The following is a 14,660-nucleotide window of genomic DNA, read 5'->3' on the forward strand; positions in this document are numbered from 1 at the left end:
GTAAATATCTATTAATGTGATTGGCATATTAATACTGGTCTTACACAACACACGTACTATTCCTACTACTGACAATCATCATTACTTCTAAGAATATACTACGGATCATGTTAGTTGATTATTGTCAAAATCATCACTAAGCTTCATCGACTTGTCCTATGAACTTCTTGGATTAAAGGTGTCTTCATCGATATGCATCATGTCTGATATCAACACATTACACATATGATAATATTAAATTAGGTTATTTTCTCATGTTATTATCTGCATCAACGTGTTCATGTCATATATATATGGTATCCGTGTCTGTGCTTAATAAGACTTTGACAAGTGGACGGTATGATCGTAATAAAACTACCAATGCATTTATGTTAGTGAGATGGGTGGTGCAAAATTTAAGCTGCTCACGAGTATGCCCTGCCTTATCATTCTGTTTCCAACTTCCACCGTTTATTCTCTTCCGTAGAGGTCCCCTTTAGTAGGGTATGTGGTCCCAAAGTGTGTAAGTCATACAGTTAAGTGTTCTCCTCACGTGATTTATCCTACCCACATCAATACAAAAGAGAAGAAAATAGGGGTATGGTGAAATAAATAATGATGAAAGAGTGGAGTGGTGAAATGTGTAAATGTGTTGGTTTCTTTTCCAACCTACTCCCTCCCCCACATTCCCTGAGATATGAAGTTCATGCGAATACGAAATCATAGTGTTGACTATTTGAGTAACATGCGTACTTTGTCTGTCACGTGCCATATGCCTGTCCATTGCACCTTAATTTAGAGCTTTTGAGATCCTCATCATTATATATAGTACTGCTACTACACTACACATTCACACAATTAACAAATGAAGACTTTAATTAGTCTTTCTATACAAATTACCATATTCAACGCAATCTAGATAAAAGGATTGATTTAAAAAATAGATTCTATTAAACAAATGGATTTGTCCTTATTGTCTAACTTAGTATTATACCTCAATCTCAATTGTTAATGAGTGTACCAAAACATTGTTTATTCTAAAGAAGTTGTCATGGAGTATATTAGAAACATACTCCCTCCGGTCACATTTATAAGCAAAAAACAACTTTTTAGGTACATTGAATGTACTTAAAAATGTGACCGGAGGGAAACATTGTTTATTCTAAAGAATGTATCTAACCACGTTTATAAACTAGATACATTAGTTATTCAATGTACTTAAAAAGTTGTTTTTTGCTTATAAATGTGACCGGAGGGAGTATATACTTAACTTTTTACCCCATGTGTCCCAAAATAAGCATTATAGTCCGACTTTACGTATATCAATATACTTCTTTCGGTCCTATTTATAAAAAGCATTTGACTTTTTTGATTCATTGCATAAATGATGTATTTGGTCTATATTCTAGACAAAATACATTAATTACACAATGAATCTAAAAAGTCAATTTTTTCTTATAAATAGGACCGGGGGAATACAATTTTAATCGTTAATATATTTAATTATATATTATAAAAAATTAAAATTTTGAAAATATTTACTGATCAAATGACATCGTATACACTAACATTTATCTTTATATATTAATAAAAAAAATATAGTCAAAATAGATTACATAAATAATACACATCATGATACCTTGAGACAAATGGTGTAATAGTTATTGATTAATTACCTTTTTAGAAACCTTAAAAACTACCCTTTAAACGCTTGCTAGCAAATATATTACCCTTATAGTCTAAGTCAATTGAAATTTAATTGTCTAGTTTTAATTCAATGGGCGAGATTATTCATTGGACACCAGATATTTTTTCTTCTCATGATATAATCATATTTAACGCGTCAAATACTAATTTTGAGTATCTCTTCCACCAAAATTTGGATTAATGATTTGTCATGAGAGTTTATTATCTTTTTCTATACCAAAGTTCAGTTAGTAAAAGAGTGATATTTGTCGTTTGGAAATAAAAATTTAATTACCTGATCATAGCTTCTTTCTAAGCACATGGCAATGGCAGTGGCACTCGCGAGGGTGAGGGGGTCAGGAACTCTAGCTTTGAAAAAACAATGAACATAGTACTATAGAATAAACGGGGTAGTTGGATTCTTTGTTTTTTAATTTGTGGATACCATTTGCCACATATTGGATATGAACAATATATTGGCCAAAAGTCTCAAATCAAAAAAATAAAATATGGGTGGAAGATCAAATATCAAGGATGGTGCAGGGTTGGTGTCAATTGTTTGTAACAGACAACAAAGGGATAATATGTTTCCTTGTGTCAGGAAGGATATATAAAAAAAATTAAAATCCATCAAATATATATTCATTTTCGAGAGTATATGCCAAAGGTATCGATACGATTTTTTTAATTTTTAGGTTGTATATATATGTATTGATTCATGTACGTTTCTGGACGAAGTTTCTGTAGGTACGCTAATTTTGTTCATATAGATTAGGTTGTCGTCTTCTACAAATCTCACTGTTTTCATTTTCAAGCTTAAAATAGTAGTATGTGTTTAATTATTGTGAGTTAAACTGTGAAAAAGGAGATATATATATTTTTAAAGACTGATTCAGTTAAAAATCATGTTGCCTATTGCGTATTATATGACCATACCAGTTGTTTCTTCTTTTGGCTGGTAATGTATGACCAACACTTCTTAGTCATTTTTTAAGATAAGTAAAACAGAAAATTATATTACTGCATGAGAGTAAAAAAGCAATTCAGACCATTACTATATAGATATGCAAAAGAGACTTGATAAGTTTTCTAAGCATCCCAACAAAAACAAATACCAATAAAAAAAGTAATAACATGTAGAGCTGTCAATTTTAGGAGTGGGAAGTGGAATTTGTCCTATGCTGAATCAAATAGAGTTTGTGCTGCTGATGGAGCCGGGTTGCAGTGCCTCCGGGTGTCTGGACTCTGGCGTAGTTTTGTGTTGTCTTCTCTCAATTGGTTGGATTTTATGCCTCATAGAGCGTTGGTGTTAGGTGCCTAGGGTTGGAAATGGGCTTACAAAAGCCTACAACCTGATTTAACCTGTTGAAGGTTGCTTTTTTGACAAGGAATACTTCCAATTGACACATGAAAATGACCTTAATGCCTCCAGCGGTTGTTAACTGCCGCTAGGATACACGCCGATCGTTTACTACCGCTGGTACCCAGCGGTTGTTAACTACCGCTGTGTTCGTGATATATTCACTCCAGTGGCCATATTCCAGACAGTCCCTCCATCATCACTATCACCATTTTTTCTCTCAAAATTTCACTCTCTCTCTAAGAAAACTCTACCAAATCATCCAAAATTTCTTCCACTAAATCACAAGTAAGTTATCACTTATGCTATTGTCATACATTTTAGTTAGTATATGTGTTTATATGTTTATAATTTTAGTTGTTGTTTAATTATTAAATTTTGAATATTTGTTTTTAATATAGTTATGTTGTAGATCTGAAATGCTATTAACATATATTATAAATACATGTTATAATGAAGTTATATTGATTGAATTTATAATGTTTTTTCGAATTTTATAAATTTTTTAGGGTTTGTTTAGCATTTTTAGGGTTTATGTCAAATTTTCACTACAGGTGTTTGAATGAGTTTTTCATTGATTATTTTTAATTTCTATGTGTGTAGATTTAAAACAATGGCCGGGTGGATCGACGTTCAAGCAGAATTCAACGGCGGAGAACCTCAGAGGTTGAAGGTTCGGTGCCTTGATGTAACGTTAAGAGGTCTCAAGGATCAACTGAATGAATTTTACCAAGGAGTCAACCCCAGAGACACAAGGAGGGTGCAAAATATTATGTATAAACGTCCAAAGCTTGACGAGGGGAGCGTATCATTCACTTGAGTGGAGTTAAAGAATGACGAAAACGTGACGAGCATGTTTTGGGAGCACACCAAGTTCCAGTGGATCGATATGCGGGTGACGTTGCTGAGATCAACTAAAGATATCATCAACAGCTTGATTCCGCCAGAAGATCGTCATTAGTTAGGGTAAGGTGCATTCAAACTACAACATTTGTCTCACCTCTGAAATGGGGTGATTCAAACTTGCCAAACGGCGAGGACTCAAGCATTTCGCTCCGCGTTCATGGTTTTCCTTTGAAAAGATTAAATTTTTGTGAGGCTTGCTTAGATGATGGTATTAAGTGTCTAGGAATGGACCTCATTTCGTTGGCACTTGAATGCCATCATCTAAATCAAGCCTGACAAAAATTTATTCTTTTCAAAGGAAAGCATGAATGTAGAGCGAAATGCTTGAGTCCTGTTGTTTGGCAAGTTTGAATTTACCCCATTTCAGAGGTAAGACAATTGTTGTAGTTGGAATGCACATTCCAATTGCAACAATTGTCTTACACTGGATGGGGCAATTCAAACTTGTTAATCGGCAGGACTCCAACATTCAATGAGCATCTTGAACGATGGTATTCAAGTGTCAAGGAATGGACCTCATTTCGTTGGCAATTGAATACCATCGTTCAAGATGTTCATCGAACGTTGGTGTAACATCCCAATATTTTCTACATGCTATTTTATAATTTTCTCGATTTTCTCCATTTAATTAATCAATTTGGTGTGACAATGATAAAATAATTATAATTGTTCTAAATATTTATTTATTATTTTGATGAGTTATTTTTATCAATAAGTCTATTTTATATTTAATTATTTGATGGTTTATTATCATTTCAATTATTTAATTTAAGAAGAAGTTTTTAGTGACTAGTCGATGGGAGTTGCAAGTGTGCTAAAATGTAGCTATACTAAGATGGAAACAAAGTCATGCCAAGTCAAACATTTGTATATAAATAATTAAAAATAATAATAATAGGGAACTAAAGAAGTGGTAGGGCTGGACGTGACTACGGTTAAATCATGTAACTTCTCTTCATATGTATTTGGTAATTCCACTCCCTATTTCTCTCAACTTTTATGTCATACGTTCCCATCTTTTTCTCAACTTCCACATCTTTATATTTCCCATACCAGTACACAATTTCATCTCACGTACAACATTGAACCAAGCTTTCTAAACTCAAAAATAAAGTCATTCTCCTGCCAACAATTGAAACTACAAGCTATCGGTTCTATTAAAGTCCTTCCATTTATTTATATAAACACTTCATCTTAATAGAAGTCTAGAGGTAAGAGCTATTCAATTGTCTGTTTCTTCCATTCTTTCTTCAATTCCTTTAATTTCATTCTAAATAAAGTCATCCTTTTGTTCTTCCATTAGCACTCTCTTCAGTGAAGAATAATTCATGAAGTCTTGTTCCAGAAATTGGGTAGATACTCTAAAAACATTAGGAAGTAGAGCATTTAAGGTAAGGGCTTTTTCCCCATACGTTCATACTAAGTGCTAGGGCTTTGTTATGAAATAGTGGTAGCAATTCTTGTCTTTTGAAAAGAAAAATAATTAAAAATGTATTTTAAGGTTAAAATTTAATCTTTTCTAAATGTGATTATTTAATTATGTTTTATATGATAATTGTGTGATGTGGAATGATAATTGTATTTTATTTTATTATGTTTATATGTTTTTGTGATGCTGAGAAAGACATGTTAGATTTTGATTAATTAAGGAAAATGAAAAGAGATGAAAATGTGAGTTTTATTGAAAAGATTGTTTTTGATCATGTTCATGGTGATGTGAGATATATAATTATTTTCTATGTGGTGCTTTGTGGCGGGTAAATATCATATTGCATTGTGGTGCCTAAGTGGCGGGATTTAGTTTGCATTTCTTAGTGGTGCCTAAGTGGCGGGATTTAGTTTTCATTATCATTATCATGCATGTCATATGCATCTGTGTGGTGCCTGTGTGGCGGGAATTGCAATTATATTCTGTGTGGATGCCTGTGTGGCGGGAATTGCAATTATATTTCTGTGTGGATGCCTTAGTGGCGGGAATTATATCCGGATCATATAGTTATAAGAGCATGCATTTTGCACATCATAGCATTGCATTGGGTCTATTATACCTCTGTGTGTTGATAAGTGATTAAACTGTTATATATATATAAAAGAAATGTGTATGAACTTTACCTTAAAGACTTAAATGTATTTTTCTTATTTCTTTTTGATTGATAAGTTTTGATATTATCTATTTTATGACATTGTTTCTGGTGCTTTGAGTATGAACCAATTTGGATAAGGAAATTGACCCTTACATTAATATAATGTTGTAGGTACCAAAGATGATATATGAAGTTTGATGTGTGATGAAAGCGTACGCGGGGACAAAAATTGGGTTTTTATTGAATTGTAATTTTAGAAGTAATTTTGAAGGATATTAGTTTAAGAATTTTAATTAAATTATGTTAAGAATTTTGTATAGGTTTTGCTAGAATATATATATTATTGATGAAATAAAAAAAAATAGTAGTGTTTTTCAGAAAAAGAAAATGATGTAAACGTAATGTCTTGGATGAAAAATCCGGGGCGTTACAGTTGGAGTCCTGCTGCTTAGCAAGTTTGAATTTGCCCCATTCAGTGGTAAGATAATTGTTGCAGTTGGAAGGTACATTCCATAATGTAATGTAATTGTTGACATACATGTCGTTTATGTAATGTAACGAAACCTCTATCGCAATATTTATTCGAATTCACGCTATCGCAATATTTATTCGAATTCACGCTATCGCAATATTTATTCGAATTCACTCTATCGCAATATTTCAAATAACATAAAATAATTTCTAAACAATTCCTAACATTTTCTAACACAATTCTACTCTAAACAACATAAAGCAAAACCTCGGCATAGAATGTACCTTACGTGTATTATGTCGCATAATGTGGAAAATTTGATGAATTTCAAACAATTGTTAAACGTTAACGCATTATCGGTTTGGTGTAATGTAACCGAATAATTGATAAACTATGAATAATTGATAAACTATGGATGTTGTTGTTTTGGTTTGATTTCCTCCGGAATTGTCGTTTGAAATTACAGGTCAAACAGGACACATTTCCTGGGCAAAACCAGTTACAGACTGCACTGATTCTGTAACTGGTGTGAGCGGTAGTTAACAACCGCTGGGTACCAGCGGCAGTTAACAGCCGGCGTGTATACCAGCGGCAGTTAACAACCGCTGGGGGTACTTTGGTCATTTCCATGTGTCAATAGGAAGTATTCTATGTCAGAAAAGCAACTCTCTAACCTGTTTATTTAAAAGGTTTTGAAAAAATCTATTTAAGTAAATAGGTCTGGTTTATTTCCACCCCAGGGTGCCCTCCTGTGTTTGGGAGCTTTTTGATTGATTGCTCACGACCTTCGGGTTTTTCTTTCTTTTTTTTTTTAATTCGTTTTATTGTTGGTGTTCTTATGTGTTCTTTTGGAGTTGGGTACTCCTTGTAAAGAATAATAATTTTCCCACCCCAACTTTTTTTCCTAAAGAAATTATCCTCAGAAAAATCTGGATCTTTTTTCTTAAAAAAATAAAGAAAACTCCAACAACATAACTTTTTAGAGAATTCTTTTTTTATAAAATTTTGAAAATTGAAATTGGGTCAAAAGTTGGGCCTTAATATACAATCCAACACAAACATATTAATAATTATGAGATTTGAGACTGATAAAGTATTTATCATTCTCCCTACTTTCAATTTATTCATTCATCTTCCTCATAATATTAATAAAGACTAATTTTATAAAATTAAACAAAATTAATTATGTTTCTAAATTTGTGTGAAATGATCAAGACGATTTATAATTTTGAACTGAAGTAACTTGTTAATGAAAACAGTTTGGCATAATTTGTTAAAAACTAGCTAATGAACCAAGAAGCACCTTAAAGTACTACGTGTAATCGAGACAGATTTAATAAATGAATTTATTTTTCTCATCTGAATCTTTGCGAAATACCTACTTACAATTAGGAGCGGGAATAGGTTAGGCCGAGTTAGACTTTGCAAGGTCTAAGTCTGGCCTATCAAAAATGCCTAAGCCTGCCTTGCGGCCTGTCAAAGACTTACTTTTTAGGCTTGAGTCTGACCTTCTGAAAGCCTAAGATGGCATGCTAGCCATTTTAAAAGTCTATTTTAATATGAACATCTTTAAATAAGTAAAATAATCTAAGGTTAAATAGACTAGCGAACTATTATAGCAATGAAATTAATCTCTCCCTTGATATTTAACATAAATTTTTAGAGAACTTTGTTATATATTAATATCATATTTTAATTCTAGTTTATAATAATACCTTTAAATATGCAAAAAAAAAAAATTAATGTAGACTAGTAAGTTTAAATTTCTGTAACGCTTAACAAATTTACACTTTAATTGAAAGTATAAAATATAATATAATAGTCAATAATATTATTCATAATTACTCCCTCCGTCCCAATTTATTTGACCCCTTAGCTCATTTCACACAGATTAAGAAAAATGTATAAATAAAGGGGAAAGTGGAATATATTGTATTGGGAATGATAAAAGTAGTATTATTTAGTGTTATATTGTATTGGGAATAATGAAAGTTGTATTGAAAATTGAAATGGGTCAGTTATTTTGGGACATTTTTTTTTAGAAAATGGGTCAGTTATTCCGGGACGGAGGGAGTACCTACTTCCTCCAGTCACTATTATAAGCAAATTTTCACTTTTTTGATACAGTGAATAATAAATGTATTTAGTCTTTATTATAGGCTAGATACATTAATTATTTAATGTATCTAAAAAGTTAAGTTTTGTTTATATTAGTGACCGGAGGGAGTATATAAGTCAGCCTAATAGGCTTTAAAGGCTTTTTTAATGTCATGTGACCTGACTTTTTAAGTTAAATAGACTACTAAAAAAGTTTAGTCTGAAATGATCTGTCATAGATTAGATCGTAGGTCTTTGTAAGTCAACCTGACCTATTCCTATCCTAACTTACAACCCACATAACGCCAATGAGAGGGTAAAGGCACCAATGACCAAGTATTTTTCTTAGTAAGAGCATCAAATTCATGCTTTATAAATATAATCCAAGCAGGATCTGCGATTAATTGTTTGATTATTGTGGGTTCAACATGGGTTATACATATGGTAGGATGAACTATAGGTGACGTGACACAATGTCGGTTTTACACCCATTCATAATATCATAGATGAAAATGACTCATAGTTTTTTTTGTTTTGTTTAGTGATAAATTCAGCATGACCATAGAAGTATAGAGGTAAATAAATAGAGACAACTCTCTAATTTGTTCAATGAACTTGTTATTGATTGATCATTGCATGAATGAATGTTTGAGCCTCTTTAATGCTTAATCACTTGGTGATGATCCATATTTATAAAGCTCTACATTTCGCTAGAAGCACACTTAATCACTTGGTGACTCATAGTTTTTCTTTAATGCTTAATCACTTGGTGATGATCCATATTTATAATGCTTAATCACTTGGTGTATATGCTTCTAGAAATAGTAAGATACCCTAATATGTATAGCTAGAACATTCTAAAAATATAAGGTTGTCCTAGTTATTATGTCTTTATTTTGTATTTTGTAGTATTCTTGAATGTTTACATGATATTTTTCACTTCTTAAAAGTTCCATAATATTCTTTATCATTCTCCATCATTCACATAATATAAGTTATAAACATTGTGGTGACTTTATTTCATTAGTTTATTATATTCAATACATAGAGATGCTGAAGTCGCATCATTAATTTTCCACTCTAAAGAGTGGACGAGGACTAAATCAAATACTAGATAAATTTACAAGTGTTACATAAATGAAACACAACCCAGAAAAACAAATTCTCTATACACAAACTGGACCTTCACATCTTGCATTTTCATATACCAAAAATTAAAGATGGAAGCAATCATCATATACAAATTGTGGCCACCAATATTTGTCAAGGAGGAAACAGAATCAGCAGCAGATCAGTTCCTGCCGGGATGCACGCCGACGGACTTCAATGTCTCAGCGATTCGAGGACTGCAACAAACCACATTCATAAATTAACATCTCTAAAAATTAATCTCTAAATATTTAAGTATCGAAATCACTTTAATTTTTTTATATAATCTTTAACAAAACGAGACCTTAGAACGGTTTATTTGAGTTTACCGGGTGAAAGGATTAGGGTGGACAGGATCATGGACAGTGGGCTTGCTGTCTTGAACATGAGCCATTTTCCTCAAGAAGGAGCCATTGATGAATTTATCAGCAGAGTTAATAGTGCGATCAGGATCATAAGCTTCTGGGAAAGATTCTCTTCTTTTCTTGTTCACATGAACATTTGGAGAACGTGCCAATTGTTGATAAGCAGTGTGTGCTGCAATTGTCAAAGCCACACCCACCATTCCACACACAATGTACACTGGTGCTAACTCTGCCTTCAGAGTGCTCAACCTACATGTACCATCATAAATTTACATACAAAAATAAGCATCTAATCATTTTTCGTACGCCTAGTTGGTTACTTCAATTCTTGTTGAAAATTGTGATTAATTCATGTACTGTAGTTGAATTAACCATATATTTGGCCGTGAATTCAATTAATTACTACTCAGTTAAATTGATGATGTTATTGAATGTGATTAATCAAGTGTTGTCTGAGTCTGAGTGTATAAAAAATGAGTGTCCATTTGACATTACTTTTTCTATAATCTCTTTCAAAAGAATATCATAAAACTTTGTAATGCTTTTTATATAAATACAAAAAATAATGTAGCTAAAAATGAAGTATAGATACATGAAATATTGCACACCTAGAAGTGGAATGAGCATCATGTGTAGCATCTATGGTTGTGGACATGGGTTTCAGTTTTGGAGTGGTGGAGGTAGCAAATGATCGCTTTCCAGCTCCTCCCAATTGAGTCAACATCAATCGCACATTCTTCTACATATATACCAAAATCAATGTTACAACATCAGTGGTATTTCTGATTCCAATTGAACTCATCAAAAAAAGATACAATGATTTTAAAGAAGGAAATGATTATACAAAATTTTCATTTCTGTATTTTTTTTGTCTGGTATCAATGCATCAACATATTTTGTTTTCTACAAGAACTGATAGTGTTCTTATCATAGATAGAGAACTTATCATAGAAGTAATATTGTAAAAACAAAAAGTAAAAATTGTTAAAATCATAACCGCACTTTGAAAAGAAAAATTGGAAAAGGGGATTGTTTTTTACCGCTGCCTTGAAAGCCATTTCTTGTTGTAGATGAAATCAAATAATAAATTAGATGAAATTATGTTTTTTTTTAGGTGAAAATGAAATGATGTTATTGTAGATCATAAACGATTTATATAGGACTTGAGAAATGTATAGGCCTCATTGTAACCAAACACATGGCTTCCCTTCCGCTAAAGTGATTTAAATCTTAGGGCTCATTGTGTCATAGTATTATAAATAAAGGAAATATTTATGACCGTAGAAGATAACATTCCTAGAAAAACACTTTTAATTTCTATTTATGAGCTTACTTTTGCCAAGTTTGAAATACTATCCAAATAGCTTGATGAATGTGGTTGTGGATAATGCAAAAGGCTATAGAATCGGCATAACCATTAACCACTAGGTAATTATATCAAACCAAATATCTCAAAGCTAAATATGAGAGAGGGTTGTCAACAAAGTAGTTTGATCTTCGATCTTTCAAACTACGTTGATGACCGCAAATTTCTCGGATCATATACATTGGTAACATAAGACATTTTAAATTAAAAGTAATAATAATAACAAGGTGACGACTTTGTGAAATATTTACGATTAATTGTAGTGCTTGTTTTATAGAAAGTGTACAAATAACGAATGGTTGATTATTAAAAAAAAAATGAGAATGGTTGAAAAACTTAATAAATTTTATATGAATTTGTCGTATAAAATATTATTTGAAGTACTTTAATAAACTTACAAATATACCTTATGAACTCGTGAGTTCATAAATAACCCAATTCATATATTTTATAGGTGTAAATTTTCTTTTCTCAATTTCTACGCTAAACCAATTTTAATCGACTGATTATTAAAGTTTAATTTTAATTTTAGAGTGAAGAGTCATTTTAGTCCTTGACAAAATGTGTAGGGATAAAATTACTCCACGACAAATAAAACTATCCTATTTAGTCCCTTTAAAAATTAAACCGGAACAATTTAATCCCTGAATCAATTTCTATCCGCCACATACGACCAATCACGATTTGAAAATAAGAAGTAAAAAAACTTGTTGGAGAAAAATACTAACATAGGACTAAATAAGGGCAGTTTTTATTGAGGACTAATTTTACCCTTAACATTTTATCAAGGACTAAAATGAGTCTTCACTCTGAATTTTACCACTTTTTTTTCAACTTTAACAATAACTACTTCTATATCTATTTACTTTGGAGCTAAAAAAATATCTAGATTATTTTTTCTCAATTCATTTTATCATTTTTCCGCTAACAAAAAAGATCTATTTAGTTTGGAGCTAAATAACTTGATACTAAATAGGGTTTAGTACCGTTCTCGTGGGCATCATTTAATTGGCAAAGACGTTGTAATTTACATGGGTCGGAATTTCAACTCCAAATTCTTTACTTATTCACCTTAAGGGGTGAATTTCTAATCATTAGGCTACTTAGAAAGATAGAAAGAAAAAAAAAGGTCAAGTCCCACTCTTGTGGATATTCTAAAATGTTGTGATTCATGAGGTTGAGTAACCAAACCCATCCAAATTAAAACCGAAAACCAATTTAAAAAATTGAAAAACGCACAAAACCAAATATTATTGGATGTTTTTGAATGTTATTGGATTAAAACCGCTTGTATCAAATCGAATTTTGGATTGATTTTTTAAAACCGGACCAACTGCATATTTCCATTTTTATAAATATGATATATTATATTAAGGTATTTATTTATTCTTTTAATACTACATATTAGTTTAATTTAATCTATTTTGTTACTATTTCATATGTTTCAAAGATAATCAATCAATGTTATTCTGCACTATTAATTTTTAATAAATTATATGTTATATTTTGTATTAAATTACTAATTAAAAAGTTACAATTAATAATTTGGATGTTCAAAAACCTATCCAAATCAAACCGCATTAAATTGGATTGGATTGATTGTTTATATTAGGTATCCAAACTGATCAAACCACATATAATTATATCTTTGGATCAGATGAGTTTTTGCGTCAAAACTGATCCAAATTGCACCATGAACACCAATAAACTCGACTAGTTTGAACTAATGGATAAAGAGTTAGGGGTCTTAGCTTAAAACCCAGATAAAGTAGAAAAAACAAATTTGAAAACTAACTACTAACATTTACCTTAAAATAAACGTGCTGATTTTTAAGGAAATGCTATGATTATTTGAAGTAACTGAAATAGCCCAAAAACACACACACACATATATATATGTGTGTGTGTGTGTGTGTGTGGGGGGGGGGGGGGGGGGGGGTGGGGATTAAATTAACAACCATGGAAAGCGAATGACAGTTAACTGACGTTGATGGTATTTTGATATTTTTAGGGAGTCAAAGAGCAATTTATGAAATTAAAAGACAAATTTTCTTGTTTGTTTTAACTTTGGGCCTTTATCCTTCTTATGTACCAATTTTTTGGAACTTACTTTTCAAACCACGTTTCTTAAAATTCACCCCATCCCGATTTGCCATCACGATTTTCGTATACAGAAAATATTTTCAAATATTTTCTTTTACTCCTAATCACTCAATTCACCCCATCCCGATTTGCCATCACGATTTTCGTATACAGAAAATATTTTCAAATATTTTCTTTTACTCCTAATCACTCACTATATATAAAAAAATATAGCAATTTTTACATATACAATGATATCAAATATTTTTGGTAGATAAGATTAAAATATGCTCTATCTAATATTGTTTCTATCGTAGTGGAGACGTTCATATTTTAATGAAATACAACTATTTTTCAATTAATAATTTAAATAATATCATGAAAACAATAAAGTAGTAAGTAAAATAGTTTAAATGATGATTATAAATGAAAAGATAAAACAACCTATATTGATGTATTCGTTTACATATTGTTATATTCAAATGTGAGAAACTTTTTTTGTCAAAAACAATGTGAGATTTTTTTTTTACTGTCGAGATTGATAAATCTAGAGTGTTTTTACTGTCGAGATTGATAAATCTAGAGTGGTATGTTTTTTTTAAGAAATTAGTGAAAGAGTTACAAGTCCTTTTTTTTCTTCTTCCAATCGTATAACCAAATCAAGGAGGTTAAAAGTATTTTTCGGACTAATTTTCCACTGTACACTTATTAAAAGACTACACAAAATTTAGAAATTTATTTTCTAAAACTGTAAATTTATATGAATATATACTTTGATAAATCTAGAGTGGTATGTTTTTTTAAGAAATTAGTGAAAGAGTTACAAGTCCTTTTTTTTTTTCTTCCAATCGTATAACCAAATCAAGGAGGTTAAAAGTATTTTTCGGACTAATTTTCCACTGTACACTTATTAAAAGACTACACAAAATTTAGAAATTTATTTTCTAAAACTGTAAATTTATATGAATATATACTTTTGAACAATATGTTTTTTTTTTTCAACGTCATATGGAGGATGAAGAAAATCTCTCCCATGTTTTCTTTGTCTATAAATAAAGTGGTAACTCACCTTAAACTGACACACAACTACGAGTAAAGACATATAATTTAACAA

General features: G+C 31.1%; 1 protein-coding gene across 1 annotated transcript; it reads right to left on the bottom strand.

The window, feature by feature from the left end:
- Positions 1–9,575: 9,575 nt before the first annotated feature.
- On the bottom strand, positions 9,576–11,283 carry LOC146918945 (uncharacterized). Its single transcript, XM_085712191.1, has 4 exons — positions 11,139–11,283; positions 10,707–10,837; positions 10,063–10,347; positions 9,576–9,930 (listed from the first exon to the last, which is right to left on the bottom strand). Exons 1-4 carry the CDS (start codon positions 11,154–11,156, stop codon positions 9,876–9,878), a joined length of 489 nt encoding a protein of 162 aa, XP_085568317.1. The 5' UTR covers positions 11,157–11,283; the 3' UTR covers positions 9,576–9,875.
- Positions 11,284–14,660: the final 3,377 nt, after the last annotated feature.

Source organism: Medicago sativa, chromosome 5, assembly GCF_051527215.1.
Source record: "Medicago sativa cultivar Bolivia chromosome 5, Bolivia_mono, whole genome shotgun sequence".
Taxonomy (NCBI): domain Eukaryota; kingdom Viridiplantae; phylum Streptophyta; class Magnoliopsida; order Fabales; family Fabaceae; genus Medicago; species Medicago sativa.

What these genes read in the sequence shown, in the direction of transcription:
- LOC146918945 (XM_085712191.1), bottom strand. An exon ending in GATGCTCATTCCACTTCTAG is followed by an intron (nt 10,348 to 10,706) that starts GTGTGCAATATT and finishes TGGTACATGTAG; the next exon opens with GTTGAGCACTCTGAAGGCAG. An exon ending in CACCCTAATCCTTTCACCCG is followed by an intron (nt 9,931 to 10,062) that starts GTAAACTCAAAT and finishes GGTTTGTTGCAG; the next exon opens with TCCTCGAATCGCTGAGACAT.